The sequence below is a fragment of the Oncorhynchus mykiss genome, chromosome 24, assembly GCF_013265735.2.
Source record: "Oncorhynchus mykiss isolate Arlee chromosome 24, USDA_OmykA_1.1, whole genome shotgun sequence".
Lineage (NCBI taxonomy): Eukaryota > Metazoa > Chordata > Actinopteri > Salmoniformes > Salmonidae > Oncorhynchus > Oncorhynchus mykiss.
Window position 1 is genome coordinate 10,127,589 of NC_048588.1, and position 15,002 is coordinate 10,142,590.

At 43.8% G+C, this 15,002-nt stretch overlaps 1 protein-coding gene across 1 annotated transcript; it reads right to left on the reverse strand.

The window, feature by feature from the left end:
- Positions 1-2,303: 2,303 nt before the first annotated feature.
- Positions 2,304-12,406, reverse strand: LOC110503316 (serine protease 16). The gene is made up of 15 exons (XM_036961067.1): positions 12,299-12,406; positions 12,151-12,196; positions 11,949-11,989; positions 10,600-10,672; positions 7,706-7,881; positions 7,194-7,293; positions 6,844-6,973; positions 6,443-6,566; positions 6,284-6,361; positions 6,066-6,113; positions 5,615-5,899; positions 5,112-5,253; positions 3,796-3,975; positions 3,125-3,279; positions 2,304-2,835 (listed from the first exon to the last, which is right to left on the reverse strand). The coding sequence occupies exons 1-15, from the start codon at positions 12,404-12,406 to the stop codon at positions 2,776-2,778; spliced, it is 1,746 nt and encodes a 581-aa protein (XP_036816962.1). The 3' UTR covers positions 2,304-2,775.
- Between the last annotated feature and the right edge of the window lie 2,596 nt (positions 12,407-15,002).

The following is a 15,002-nucleotide window of genomic DNA, read 5'->3' on the forward strand; positions in this document are numbered from 1 at the left end:
CGTGCTTAGTCCCCTCCTGTACTCCCTGTTCACCCATGACTGCGTGGCCAAGCACGACTCCAACACCATCATTAACTTTGCTAACGACACAACAGTGGTAGACCTGATCACAGACAAAGATGAGACAGCCTATAGGAGGAGGTCAGAGACCTGGCAGTGTGGTGTGGTGGACAACAACCTCTCCCTAAATGTGAGCAAGACACAGGAGTTGATCGTGGACTATGGAAAAGGAGAGCTGAACAGGCCCCATTGAACATCGACGGGCTGAAGTGGAGCGGGTTGAGAGTTTCAAGTTCCTTGGTGCCCACATCATCAACGAACTATCATGGTCCAAACACACCAAGACAGTTGTGAAGAGGGCACGACAACACCTTTTCCCCCTCAGGAGACTGAAAAGATTTGTCATGGGTCCCCAGATCCTCAAAAAGTTATACAGCTGCACCATCGAGAGCATCCTGACCGATTGCATCACCGCCTGGTATGGCAACTGCTCCGCATCTGACAGTAAGGCGCTTCAGACGGTAGTGTGCACTGGGCCAAGCTTCCAGCCATCCAAGACCTATATACTAGGCGGTGTCAGAGGAAGGCCAAAAAAATGGTCAAAGACTCCAGTCACCCAAGTCGTAGACTGTTCTCTCTGCTACCGCACAGCAAGTGGTACAGGAGCGCCAAGTCTAAGACCAAAAGGCTCTTTAACAGTTTCTACCCCCAAGCCATAAGACCCCCCCCCCCCCCCCCCCTTTGTTTTTACACTGCTGCCACTCGCTGTTTATTATCACATTACAAATTTCCTCGACTAACCCATACACCCGCATATTGACTCGGTACTGGTACCCCCTGTGTATAGCCTCATTATTGTTATGTTATTTTATTGTGTTCATTTGATTTATTTTGATTTATATTTTTACTTTAGTTTGTTTAGTAAATATTGTGAGAAGAAGAACTATATTTCTTGAACTGCATTGTCGGTTAAGGGCTTGTAAGTAAGCATTTCACAATAATGTCTAAACCTGTATATTTGGCACGTGACAAATATTTGATTTGATTTGAAAAGATCAACACAAGCTTGTCAGCTCGGGGATTCGATCTTGCAACCTTTCGGTTACTAGTCCAACGCTCTAATCACTAGGCTACCTGCCGCCCCATAAGGGGACAACAAGCGGATAAGAAGCAATCCGTAATTTCGATTAAGACATTAATGAGTGAGATAGAACGGACGTAGTCAAATTCGGGCTCCCGAGTGGCGCAGCGGTCTAAGGCACTGCATCTTAGTACAAGAGGTGTCACTACAGTCCCTGGTTCAAATCCAGGCTGTATGACATCCGGCCGTGACTGGGAGTCCCATAGGGCGGCGCACAATTTTCCCAGCATCATCCAGGTTTGGCAGGGGCAGTCATTGTAACTAAGAATTTGTTCTTAACTGACTTGCCTAGTTAAATAAAAGTTCAATTTAAACTATTTACATTTAAAAATATAACTATTTGATCTGCATTTGAAATTGTACAGCGACAGAATTCAGAACATTACAGTGTTCTCCTTTACAGTGTACACCAAGTCAGAACTATAGGATAAATAAAGGGGGCGTATAAGCAGACATGGAAGCGCTTATAATATTCTATGCTTACATTTCTCAAAAACAGGTTATAGGCTACATGTGCACCACCAAGTCAGAACAGTATGTAAAATTAAGAGGTGAAAATAGACCAAATGATTAGGGTGAGGGACATGAGCTACTAACAGCTTACTACACAACATACACTTAGTATTACTTTCTTAGCTACAGTAACATATCTCCCTGGTATATTACATCCTTTATGCAGCAGCATACAATACATGTTTGGACTCATCTTGTTGTGCTCACTTGAACAGGAAGGTGGCACTGCGGTCCTTCGCGGGCAAATTATGGCATCAAACTTTGTCGTCAGTCTGGCATTCTCTGGATTTATGGTGCTTTCAAGACACCTGGGAACTCAGAAAAAAAAGGTTCAATCATGATGACGTCAGGTCTACCCTTAGACTTGGCAGTGACGCAGTGTCCTCAGGAGTGACAGAACACTGAGCCAATCGCAGCGCAACGCTCTGTATTTGATTCTGGCTTGCCACACCACCACAGAAAGCACTGAGCTAGGCTGAAACACCTGCATTTTGGAGCTGCCTTCCTCAAGAAAACAAAATAGTGACCATGTTTGTGTGCTGCGTTATTAACTCAATCATTTATATATTTGTTTATATTGTTAGCAAACTGATATATAACACGTATTAACGCCAAAATAAAAAAAAGAATAAGTCCAAAAAAATACAAATACAAATGATTATTTATTTATTTTTGCTAAAAATGTGGGGCTCAAAACACGTGGGGCTCTGCCCCACTTGCCCTGAAACTTATATACTGGAGTGAATTCAAGCACACTAGAAAAACTGAAGAAAAACACTAGAAAAACGTTAGAAAAACCACCAAAATAACCTTAGAGGACCTGACCCAATGGTCATGTGATCATCATGGGAATAAACATGAAAAGATGGGCTCAGGAAACAGGACCATGTGATTCACTGCCCAAAGTTTGCCACGCACAAACAAGCACATGCACACACACACATAAAATGATTTGCTGTAGGGGCCATAGTTGTGGTTATAGTAATGGTACATGTGTAATATGAGCACGGAGCTATAGGAAGAGGAGGAGGGGTCACCGCAGTACAACCAGGTCAGATCAGTTTGATGGGCTGAGTGATGGTCATGACAGTCAGATGATCAGGTGACCTGCCTTGGGTCCATCAGCCCACGAGCTTCCAGGCAGCTTCCTTCAGCCACTTGGCAACCTTCCTCTCAATGGCCTGACAAACAGAGACAAAAGACAGATCAGGATGAGGGGAAGAGAAGTTTTCAAATAATATAGACTATGGGGCAGTTTCCTGGACACAGATTAAGATTAGTCCTCGACTAAAAAGCTATTGACCATTGACCATGCTTTTTTGTTTTTGGGAAACCGGCCCAAAGTGTTCAATTGAGACACACTGTACAGTTCTGAAGCATACATTACTCTTCATGTGCCGCCAAAGCTCACAGTCAGTGTCTCTCTCAGTTACATCAACTTAGTGTTGTCTAGCCTGCCGTGTGCCGTACCTTGCGTGCCTGCTTCAGGGCGGGGCGGTCTGCGACCCCATCGGGGTTCATGTCGGCACAGTGGGCGGTGCCCTCGATGAGGATGGTCATGTCTTTGTCCTCCTTGTCCAAGTCCTCTTCCAGGACGCTGAGCTCGTGCCAGGGGTCAATGTCACCTGACAGAGGTCACAGGTCACAGACCAGAGGGACAGGTCATATACTGACTGTCACACAGAGGAGGCTGGTGGGAGGAGCTATAGGAGGGTGGGCTCATTGTGGCTTCCATACGCTTGATGTTTTTGATCCTGTTCCATTGATGCCATTCCAGCCATTACATTGAGCCTGTCCTCCTATATCTCCTCCCACTAACCCCCTCTGATGTCACACAATCACTCACATAGACACAGTACATTGATTCACTGCCAGTGGGTTTAAATTACACTATGATGTAATGAGAGGTCAGGTATTAAACCTCCAACCTCATCCATCCATCCATCCATCTATCTATCTATCTGTTGGGCAAGTAACCGAAAGGTTGCTTGTTCGAATCCCAGATCCAGCAAGGTGGGAAAAATCTGATTCAGGGGGGTTGGGTTTAAATACTGAAGACACATTTCAGCTGAATTAATTCAGTTGTGCAGCTGACAAGGTATCCCTTATCTACTGTATCTATCTGTGAAGTCTCTGCTCACCGTTGACATAGAGCACCCTGTCGGTGTCGGGGTGGTCTCCTCCATAGTACTTGTTGGTGAAGGCGATGTGTCCGGGCAGACTGTGCTGGGGGATGTTGAACACCTCAGGACACAAGTCGGTCTGAGCCTGCAGGGTCAGCATGCGGGAGAAGGGACAGCTGGTGTCCTCACATGTCTGGACTGTCACAACCAAACAATGAGGAGGTAAGCCATAGAAATACAATGAATTCCTGTTGAATGATGGTCGGTAGTTCTATTTCTGTAATGTAAGATACAGCTGAGTGGCTGTGGGCATATAGTAATACTGATCATATAATGAGTGATACTGTACTGAAGAGTGGGAGCTTTGTACAGCTGGTGTTCATGTGCTGCTTAGGGGGAAATGAACTCAGGACCTGTTTTTCTTTACCCTCCAGTGCCGTGAGCAGTCAACTCCCTGACTGAAGCATCTACCTCGGTTATACTAGAGGACTTGAGCTTGGTAAATGTAGTGGGGTTCAAAATGATTGACATCCTTGATAAAGATGAGCAATAAATTATTCAAATACTGAGCTATGCTACAAAAAATATGGGGAAATGATATTATTTTACACTAATAGTATTTGGTCCCATATCAAATAATATTTTATTGGTCACATACACATGGTTAGCAGATGTTAATGCGAGTGTAGCGTAATGCTTCTACAGTAATGTGGATGCTCCCAATAACAGGGGAGGTTAGCATGACTTGGGGGTATGATCTTTGACCCTCTGTAACGTTCTCAATCATCATTATTCACGATTCATTCAGAATTATCCCTAATCATGGTAGCATCCACATTACTGTAGATGTGTTTAGAAACATTCTTATTATCTATGCTTATTTATAATAAAGTGACTCCAAAATGACACAATATATTATTTACCATTCATTTCTATAGGGCACAAAATAATCTGAAACAACCAGAACGAACTGAAAATACATCCAACAAGTTTGTAGAGTCACAAGCTTGATGTAGGCACTGCGTGCTAGGGATATGCGACCAAATACTAAACACTTGACTAGTTTATTTAGAAGAATTTTTAGGGGTGTGAATCATTTAGACCCCTACCTTCTAGAGAAAAAAATGCATTACTTGGTAAACAAAATCTCTTTCTCTGAGCAATTGTTTTAGTATAAAATAATATAATTTCCCATATTTTTTTGCATACAATATACTGAATTATTTATTTTATGTGGTCATTATTGTTCATCTTTATCAAAAGGCATGAATAATTTCGGACCTCACTGTTTCTCCTCTAGGACTGACGGTGTTGTGTGGTGGAGTGTTACTCACAGAAGCCGAACTCGGTGCAGGTCTGGTAGTACCACTGTCTCTCTCCATTGTAGGCAGAGTCCAGATTGGTGTCACTCAAGTCCTTGATGGTCTGCTTGTGGGACACATCCAGACAGGGCTCCTCGCCAGTGGCACGGTCTATCTAATAAACGCACACACATAAATATGCATGCACACAAACACAGTAACAGTGTTCTGACTGTTCTGCATCAGTCAAGGCATGGGGATGCACAACTGTAGCTCAATACAGCCCTCTGCTGGTTAATCAAAGAATTGTCACTGTGGGGCTGTGCGTGTGTGTGTGTATGTGTGTGTGGGGCTGTGCGTGTGTGTGTGTGGGGGGGGGCTGTGTGTGTGTGTGTGTGTGTGTGAGGCTGTGTGTGTGTGTGTGTGTGTGTGGGGGGGGGGGGGGGGGGGGTGAATGTGTGTGTGTGTGTGTATATGTGTGTGTGTGCATACATTTGTGTGTGCGTGTGTTTGAATATGTACAATACACCTAATACCTGCACCAGTTTGATCAGCCGTTCGTAGGCCTCAGTCTCCGAATAGAAGGTCTCTGTCTCATTGGTCATGATGTCACAGAGCTCCTCAATAGTCAGGATGCCCCCCTCCTCGTTGTACGCCACAGTTCCCATGACGATGTCAGCCAGGCTCTGCATCAGCTCAATCTGGTCCTCCAGATCCTCAGGAGTCTCACAGCACCCAAAGTCCTTCCCAACCTCAGTAGCGTTCCCCGCAAACAGGGCGGCCTCCACGGCAGCGAAGGCCTCCCAGATGTCCCCCAGACACTGAACGAGAGAGCGAGAAAGAGGGGGGTGGAGAGACAGCGGAGAGAGAGAGAGAGACAGTAACAAGGAGACAGAGAGAGTCAAATCACACAGCAGAAGACTCATACAGTCAGACACTTCAACACATGATTTCAAGCGCCCACATCTTCTGTAAATGTTCTCAAACCTTAGCTGAACCTCCAACGTCCTCGTCTGCAAGACTTAGACCCACCACCTAGAAGAGAGCAACACCACGGTTTGTTTCCACCGTTTGTCTGTACAGCTGAACATCACATCTACCATGCTACTAACAGTTACTAGTATGTCTACTACTACTACTATTACTATTATTACTACTGGTACCAATACTACTACTACAAGTAGTACTAATGATGAGATATTTACTTTGTTGAAGGCGGAATAGTCCAGTTTGGCTTTGACAGGAGCGGAGGAGGCCACAGCACCGTAGACCAGGTGGGGGAACTGGAAGAGCAGGAACAGAGAACATGATTTACTATTATTACCATGTAACACTGCTGTCCAGTCCTAAGTATAAATAAAGACCTTTCCCCTGAGCCAGGCAGACAAGGCCCCAGCATAGGAACCTCCGAAGCTGATCCAGGTATTTTTGTCGGAGAGGTCAAAGCGATCGCTGATGTATTGATGGAATTCTGCGATGTCGGCGAGACTGGAAACCAAGAGATGGCAGAGAAAATGAAATTTAATCTCTGCCCAATTCAAGCACACTCAAAAGCGCTCAGCATTTACATTTGGTTGAGTTGTCAACTAATGTGAATTCAACATGAAATCCCCCAAAAAATGTACCATGCCATTGGATTTAGGTTCAAAGGTGGGTGAAAGAAAATGCTAAATTCCCTCACATTGATGACTTTTTGAAAATCCAATCAGTTTTCCACATTGATTCAACGTCATCACATTGACTCCCTCCTCCCACCAGTACTCACGCCTGCTGGCTGGACAGGTCTCCCAGGTTCTCAGTCTCCAGGCCGTCTTTGTTGATGCTCTCGCCGTAGAAACGATGCTCCAGGGCCACAAGCAGGGCCCCGTGCTCCTCAGCCATGTCCACGTGGTGGCCTACAGATACACACAAAGCAGGAGCAGGGGAGAAAAAGGGGGAGGTTAAGAGTTGGTAGAGGTATCAACAAGACAAAAACCAAAGAACAGGCATTGACTTGTAACTAAATAAAAGTATCATATTCATAACACCTATGTAAGCCTAACTTATCGTGTCAATGCATTTCCACTTTCTTTTCATATTACTTAAAAGAGCGTGACGGGGGAGATTTGTGTTTACCTGCCAGCACATCGAATTCAGAGATGGGGCCCTCCCCTCCGATGAACAGGAACACTGGGCCATGAGGACGCTCCCAATAGGCTTCATTCACTAAAAACCTCTGAGAGAGAGAGAGAGAGGGTGAGAGGAAGCGAGTGAATAAGAGAACAACAAAACAAACTGCAAATGCATTCAACAAGTTTCTAGTCACAAGCTGTAGTCATTGCATGCTAGGAATGACACCAAATACTACACTTTTGAATATTTAAATACACATATAAGTGAATGTGTCCTAATACTTTTGGTTCCCTAAAATGTGGTGGGGGGGGGGGGGGGGGGGCTATGTACAAAAAGTGCTGTCACCCTATGGATGAAAATACCCTCAAATGAAAGCTGACAGTCTGCACGTTGACCTCATAGTCTTTGTACCATTTAAAATCTAAAGTGCTGGAGAACAGAGCCAAAACAAGAAAAAATATGTCACTGTACAAATACTTTGGGACCTCACTGTCGGTGCATGTTTCGATGGTCACCTGAGGAAAGGTTTCATCGTTTTGACTGTCGAAGTGGTCCAGGGGTTGGTGAATTTTCCCGTCTCTCACTTCGCATATGGGTTTATGCCCGTTGACTGCGCTCATCAGCACATTCTTCTTCGCTTTTTCATACTGAATTTTACGCACGCGCTCCTTAATCTTCCTCAGAACTCGTCCTATGAAATATAAAATGTGATATGACATATCAAAAGACCAGTGGTGGAAAAAGTACACAATTGTCATACTTGAGTCAAGTTTAGATACCTTAATAGAAAGTTACTCAAGTAAAAGTCACCCAGTAAAATACTACTTGAGTAAAAGTTTAAAAGCATTTGGTTTTAAATATACTTAAGTATCAAAAGTCAATTTAATTGTTAAAATATACTTAAGTATCAAAAGTACATTTAATTGGTAAACTATTCTTAAATATCAAAAGTAAAAGTATAAATCATTTCAAATTTCTTATATTAAGCTAAATCGGACGGTGCCATGTTCTTGTTTTTAAAATGTACGGATAGCCAGGGGCAGACTCCAACACTGAGACATTATTTACAAAAGATGCATTTGTGTTTAGTGAGTCCTTCAGGCCGTAGACAGTACTGATGACCACGTGTTCTCTTGATAAGCGCGTGAATTTCACACTTTTCCTGTCCTGCTAAGCATTCAAAATGTAATGAGTTCTTTGGGTTGTCAGGGAAAATGTATGGAGTATAAAGTACAGTATTTTCTTTAGGAATGTAGTGAAGTAAAAGGAAAGTTGTCAAAAATATAAATAGTAAAGTATAGACACCCCTCAAAACTACTTAAGTAGTACTTTAAAGTATTTTTACTTAAGTACTTTACACCACTGCAAAAGACGAGAGGGACAGAGGACGGGCAAAGATAGAGATAATACGATTAGATCAATCGTGTGTAGTTGCGCGTAAAGACGCATATAGAGCTAAATTACGCGCGTAGTTGTTGGTCAAACCACGAGAGCCTCCTAAAACTTGAAAATCAGAATGTGCACATATTCCACTCCATAACAATTACTACAATTATCTTTCACATTTCGTTCTACAGAAATTCCTGTCCCAACGTGTCACGCATCTTTTTAGGATTGGATACAATGTTGTATTAATTCCGATGGCCTCAGCACATCGCTTTTGCTCATAAGGTATAACCCTCTGCCACCCTCTTATCGGTCTAATTCATATTCGACAGCCAATCCCATGTTAATTTTCACGAGTATTATTATAATTCAATACATACTTAAATTAATAATAAACCATGTAGTCAGAAACAGAATAAACTTTTCCAGATATAGAAGCGGCTCAATTTCTAAGTAGCACTTTGCATAATTATCTAATTATAGCCTATACATCAGCCAATTTCGTTTCTGTGAACACGACAATTTTATGGATTCACCTCAATATTTAAAACTATAGGCCTATTCATTAAAATTATATTTGACCAAAGTGTATATTAGCCCAGAGATACAAGGATGCACTTTCATGCTAGGTTTAGGACCTAATATTGAAGCTTTAAGAGACCACAACTGATGTATAAACAATCTTAAAATGTTCAACTTTTGTTTCAATACAAGCATCATGAAACCTCTAACACAATACTTTAACTTGGTGAAAAACCGTTTTTTAAAACCCCACTTGTTCCATGTGGTTTCTTCATGAAATTACCTCTCCCTAAATATTTGTTCAAATTATAAATGTTGTGTATGGTTTCCTAGAAACAAGGGTCCCTCAACCTACCCCTCTGCCATCTCATGAATTTGATCATTAAAGTTAAAAAAAACATTTAAATGCTCAGGTCATTATGAATCGTTAACGTACCAGAATAGACGGAGTTGACAAGGAGAAGAAGGATGATACAACGGCTGGGAGACAGAAGCATCTTCAAGCCTCCAACTACGACCTCTGACCTACTGATATAGGTCTACACTATGGTCAGAGCACCTTGCAGTCTCAATGCAAGGATAATTTCTGCTTTTAAGGCGTGACCAAAGTTTGTAATCCACCCAGGGCTCCCCTGATGCCCACTGTGCGTATGTATAGTCAACAAGTTGGCAATTGAGCATAATGAAGACGCGGCAAGTGAGTCTGGGCAATAGGCGTATCTCCTCCAACGGTGGCAGTGGTCCAAACTGGAACGCGACGCTATGAGCATTGGCTTGGTGAAAGATGCTTAAGTTTCATATTTAGGTTTTGAATTGTATGCTCAACGCCTAAAACTCAGCACAAACACTTAACATGTAGAAACAGGGCACTTTGGCTCAGTTCATTTCTATTTTTATGATGCAATCATTTATGTACATTTGCAAGAGTGTGAAGGGTGGTTGGTAGAGTATCCAACCTGAATCCTGCATGCAGAGCCAGCAAGAGAGGACAACAACACATCTTTACAGACAGCTCTGCTTTGGGTGATTCATACAGACAAAAAGGCACCAACACACAAACATATGCAGTCAGGAGGCAAGAGAGCATTTTTACATTTGTTTAAATTGATAATTGAGAATTTTGGCAATGGCCCTTTATCAAACTGCCCAGAGTCAGATGAACTCGTGGATACCATTTGCATGTCTCTCCGTCCAGTATGAAGGAAGTTATGAGGTATCTACGCGAGCCAACGCTAACTAGCTTAGCGCAAAGACTGGAAATCTAGCGCCAACACCCCAAACTACATCTAACTTCCATTATACTGGACGCAGAGACATAACAATGGTAACACTAGTTCATTTGACTCCGGTTAAGTAGATAAAGGAATTCCTTTAACTTTCTACACCACCCCTCCATCCATTCCCCTTCTCCCCCCGACTTTCCATCGGCTAAGAAAAGTTGAACTCCGGCCTCTTTCTGCAGCTCAGCTTCAGAGCCTGGAGAAAGCTATTGTTTTAGGACTTTTCTTCTCCATGGCGGCCACAGCTGACTTCATGACATCCTCCGTCTGCAGCATGCTCATGTTCCACGTTGCCTGAAGACCGAAGGAAAGAGAGACTGAATGAACTCTTGTTTCAGTGAATAATTCATTCAATTTTTTTTTTACATGTCAGATTTGTCGTCCAATGACTTTAGGTAGGCGCTGCAGAGTGCCAACGTCAGCTGCTAGGCCAATATCCACTTCCTGTAAGAGAGGCAGACCTTTCACATCACTCAGAGATACAATGCAGAACGCACATGTACATTTCTCATCATTCTGCCTATCCTTTACTATGAGAGTTCCCCTGGGGGCTGCTACAGAAAACACATGAAAGCAGCTACCAGTGTGGACCATTGTAGACGGTGCGATTTTAGCACTTTTATGCAGCGATTTTGCAGTCCCAGACAAACTGTCCACGTCTTGGGCAAATTTTTAGGTCGTAAACGATTGTTGGACGTCTCGGCTCGTTCGGTGTGACAGAGTCTAGGTCTGCCAATTAAGTACCACTACGTGCGGTTCAAGCGGAGGCTGCTGAGGGGAGGACTGCTCAAAATAATGGCTGAAATGGAGTGAATGGAATCAAACACACAAAAACATTTTTGATACTATTCCGTTCACCTCATTCCGGCCATTATGAGCCGTCCTCCCTCAGCAGCATCCACTGGTGCAGTCCGACAAAGTTCTGGCAGTGTCAGATTTGTTTTGCCTTTATCATGTAGAGTTGCTGATGTTGCTGATCGTGGTGATTGACCAATAGGAACACTGAGTGTGCACCCAATAATACCATAGTGAATAGCCAGATGAATATAATAGTTGGATCTAAACATTTACATGCTGTGCAAGAAGAGCGATTTCACTAATAATCTGGTTTACATGACATTTGAAATCAGGTTAACTGATGGGATTTTGATAAATGCTCAAAATCGCCAATCAAAATAAGCATTCTACCACAGTGACATTGTTATTTTGGGGAAGCGTATTTGATTCAGAGTTCGGACATATACAGTTTGTATGTGAAAACTATTTCTAAGACACCTACTAAATTCTGCACATAAGCATAGTTAAGCTTGCGCTGCAGGCACATGTGCAGATTAAATACACAGCTGCAGTTGATGTCGGCTGACATAGCCTCGCAAGCCAATCGCAGAATGAAGACAGAACTGAAGCAAATTGTTCAATCTGGCCAATTTGATACAAAGACTTTAATTTGGTTACATCGCAGTGTGACGTGATAATCGTAAAAGGATGCATCCGACGTAGTCTGTACAGGCCTTTAGATGTCCCCTGGTCCTCACGGAGTTGATCATTGGGGATATTTAAGCCCACTTACCTTCACCTGAAACCAGGCATCCTGAGAGATCAGATCCACTCCTAACGGAACACACGTTATAGCATGACAAGCCGTTACAGTTTTATTGCAGAACACTTTCACGGGAGAAGAGAATCACATTTGGAAAGAATGAATAATATATGAAAGCTTTTGCAAGACTTAACGGTCACAAGCAAATCAGTAATACACCCCCAAAGCTCACCTACAGCACAAGCTCCCTTCACTGCCACAACCACAGGCTTCAGACACTACAAGAAAGGGGATGGTGGAAAAGAGAGAGAATGCATTTGCCTACTTGTCCACTATCAATCCCTAACATATTGTACATGAGTAAACACTTTCATATAGACCTTCTCAATGACGGTGAAGGTTTCCTGGTACATGGCGATGATGCGTCGCATGTTCCAGGAAGTCCTGGCCATGTCGTCCCCCTCAGGCTGTAAGACTTCACTGGCCATGTCCATGAAGTCAACGCCTACACGCAGTCATAATCCAAAATATATACACTGCTCAAAAAAATAAAGGGAACACTTAAACAACACAATGTAACTCCAAGTCAATCACACTTCTGTGAAATCAAACTATCCACTTAGGAAGCAACACTGATTGACAATACATTTCACATGCTGTTGTGCAAATGGGATAGACAACAGGTGGAAATTATAGGCAATTAGCAAGACACCCCCAATAAAGGAGTGGTTCTGCAGGTGGTGACCAAAGACCACTTCTCAGTTCCTATGCTTCCTGGCTGATGTTTTGGTCACTTTTGAATGCTGGCGGTGCTTTCACTCTAGTGGTAGCATGAGACGGAGTCTACAACCCACACAAGTTGCTCAGGTAGTGCAGCTCATCCAGGATGGTACATCAATGTGAGCTGTGGCAAGGTTTGCTGTGTCTGTCAGCGTAGTGTCCAGAGCATGGAGGCGCTACCAGGAGACAGGCCAGTACATCAGGAGATGTGGAGGAGGCCGTAGGAGGGCAACAACCCAGCAGCAGGACCGCTACTTCCGCCTTTGTGCAAGGAGGAGCACTGCCAGAGCCCTGCAAAATGACCTCCAGTAGGCCACAAATGTGCATGTGTCTGCTCAAACGGTCAGAAACAGACTCCATGAGGGTGGTATGAGGGCCCGACGTCCACAGGTGGGGGTTGAGCTTACAGCCCAACACCGTGCAGGACGTTTGGCATTTGCCAGAGAACACCAAGATTGGCAAATTCGCCACTGGCGCCCTGTGCTCTTCACAGATGAAAGCAGGTTCACACTGAGCACATGTGAAAGACGTGACCGTCTGGAGAAGCCGTGGAGAACATTCTGTTGCCTGCAACATCCTCCAGCATGACCGGTTTGGCGGTGGGTCAGTCATGGTGTGGGGTGGCATTTCTTTTGGGGGCCGCACAGCCCTCCATGTCCTCGCCAGAGGTAGCCTGACTGCCATTAGGTACAGAGATGAGATCCTCAGACCCCTTGTGAGACCATATGCTGGTGCGGTTGGCCCTGGGTTCCTCCTAATGCAAGACCTCATGTGGCTGGAGTGTGTCAGCAGTTCCTGCAAGAGGAAGGCATTGATGCTATGGACTGGCCCGCCCGTTCCTCAGACCTGAATCCAATTGAGCACATCTGGGACATCATGTCTCGCTCCATCCACCAACGCCACGTTGCACCACAGACTGTCCAGGAGTTGGCGGATGCTTTAGTCAGGGTCTGGGAGGAGATCCCTCAGGAGACCATCCACCACCTCATCAGGAGCATGCCCAGGCGTTGTAGGGAGGTCATACAGGCAGGTGGAGGCCACACACACTACTGAGCCTCATTTTGACTTGTTTTAAGGACATTACATCAAAGTTGGATCAGCCTGTAGTGTGGTTTTTCGCTTTAATTTTGAGTGTGACTCCAAATCCAGACCTCCATGGGTTGATCAATTTGATTTCCATTGATCATTTGTGTGATTTTGTTGTCAGCACATTCAACTATGTAAAGAAAAAAGTAGATTTTCATTCAGATCTAGGATGTTATTTTAGTGTTCCCTTTATTTTTTTGAGCAGTGTATATTTTTTTACTGTTATATTGCTGGTACATCCTATTGATAAGCATCACCCAGTTCAACATGAGACAATTGTAAGCCTTTGGGAAACATCTTACCAGCTGTAAAAACTTTTCCAGCACCTGAGACAACAACCACCCGGCAATCTGGGTCCCCAGCTATCTGTGTAAAGCACTCCACCATTTCTCTGAGAGAAAATGGGAATGTACGGTGGAAGAGAAAACACATTTAAGAAAAATAGGATTCACATAAATTCATGAACACAGTGCTGTAATGCTGGATTACACAAAAGTACAACTAGAAACAGGAACGCTTCAGCTGTGTTCAAGTAGTGGTGTTTGGGCCAGGTGTTACCCCCAGAAGGCTTTATTCGTGGCATTGCATTTCTCTGGTCAGTGCAGCTCTATGTGAGTGACAGCTGTGGCAGGTTGCAGGTTGACTAACAGACAGGGTGGTAAAAGGAGTGGGGCCCCCAGGAGAAGAAAAGGCCCTTACAGCACTGAGACCAGGTAGCCACAGACTCCTGTCTGATGATCAGCACCCAAATGAGAGGTAGGGAACAGGGTTGATAGAATACAAATCAAATACAAAGAAAAATTCATTGAATTAGTTCAATAGTTATTTGCACTGTTTTTGACCCAAGACCTGCTTAACCACCTTGCTATCCACCCCTATACAGAATAGTGTTGCATAGTATTCAACTTTCACCTACTTAGCCAAGACGCTAACCAAACACAGTTTACATTAGCTGGAGTTAGCTATTAGCTAGCAATTTAGCCAACAGTGTTGATATAAGTAACCTATGGCCAAATTAGTTAACTACAGTAGCTAGCTAGCGAATCTGGTCCCGGTCTCCAATAATTATGTTGCCAATGACTTTGATGTCGGGTGGCTAGCCTTGCTAATTGAATGGATGCGACCTGTGCACAAAACATACATTTAGCTAAAGTTAGCAACGTTTTAGAGCGGACAACCCCATGCATTTTACACTCAATTCTGTACACTTACTTTTCA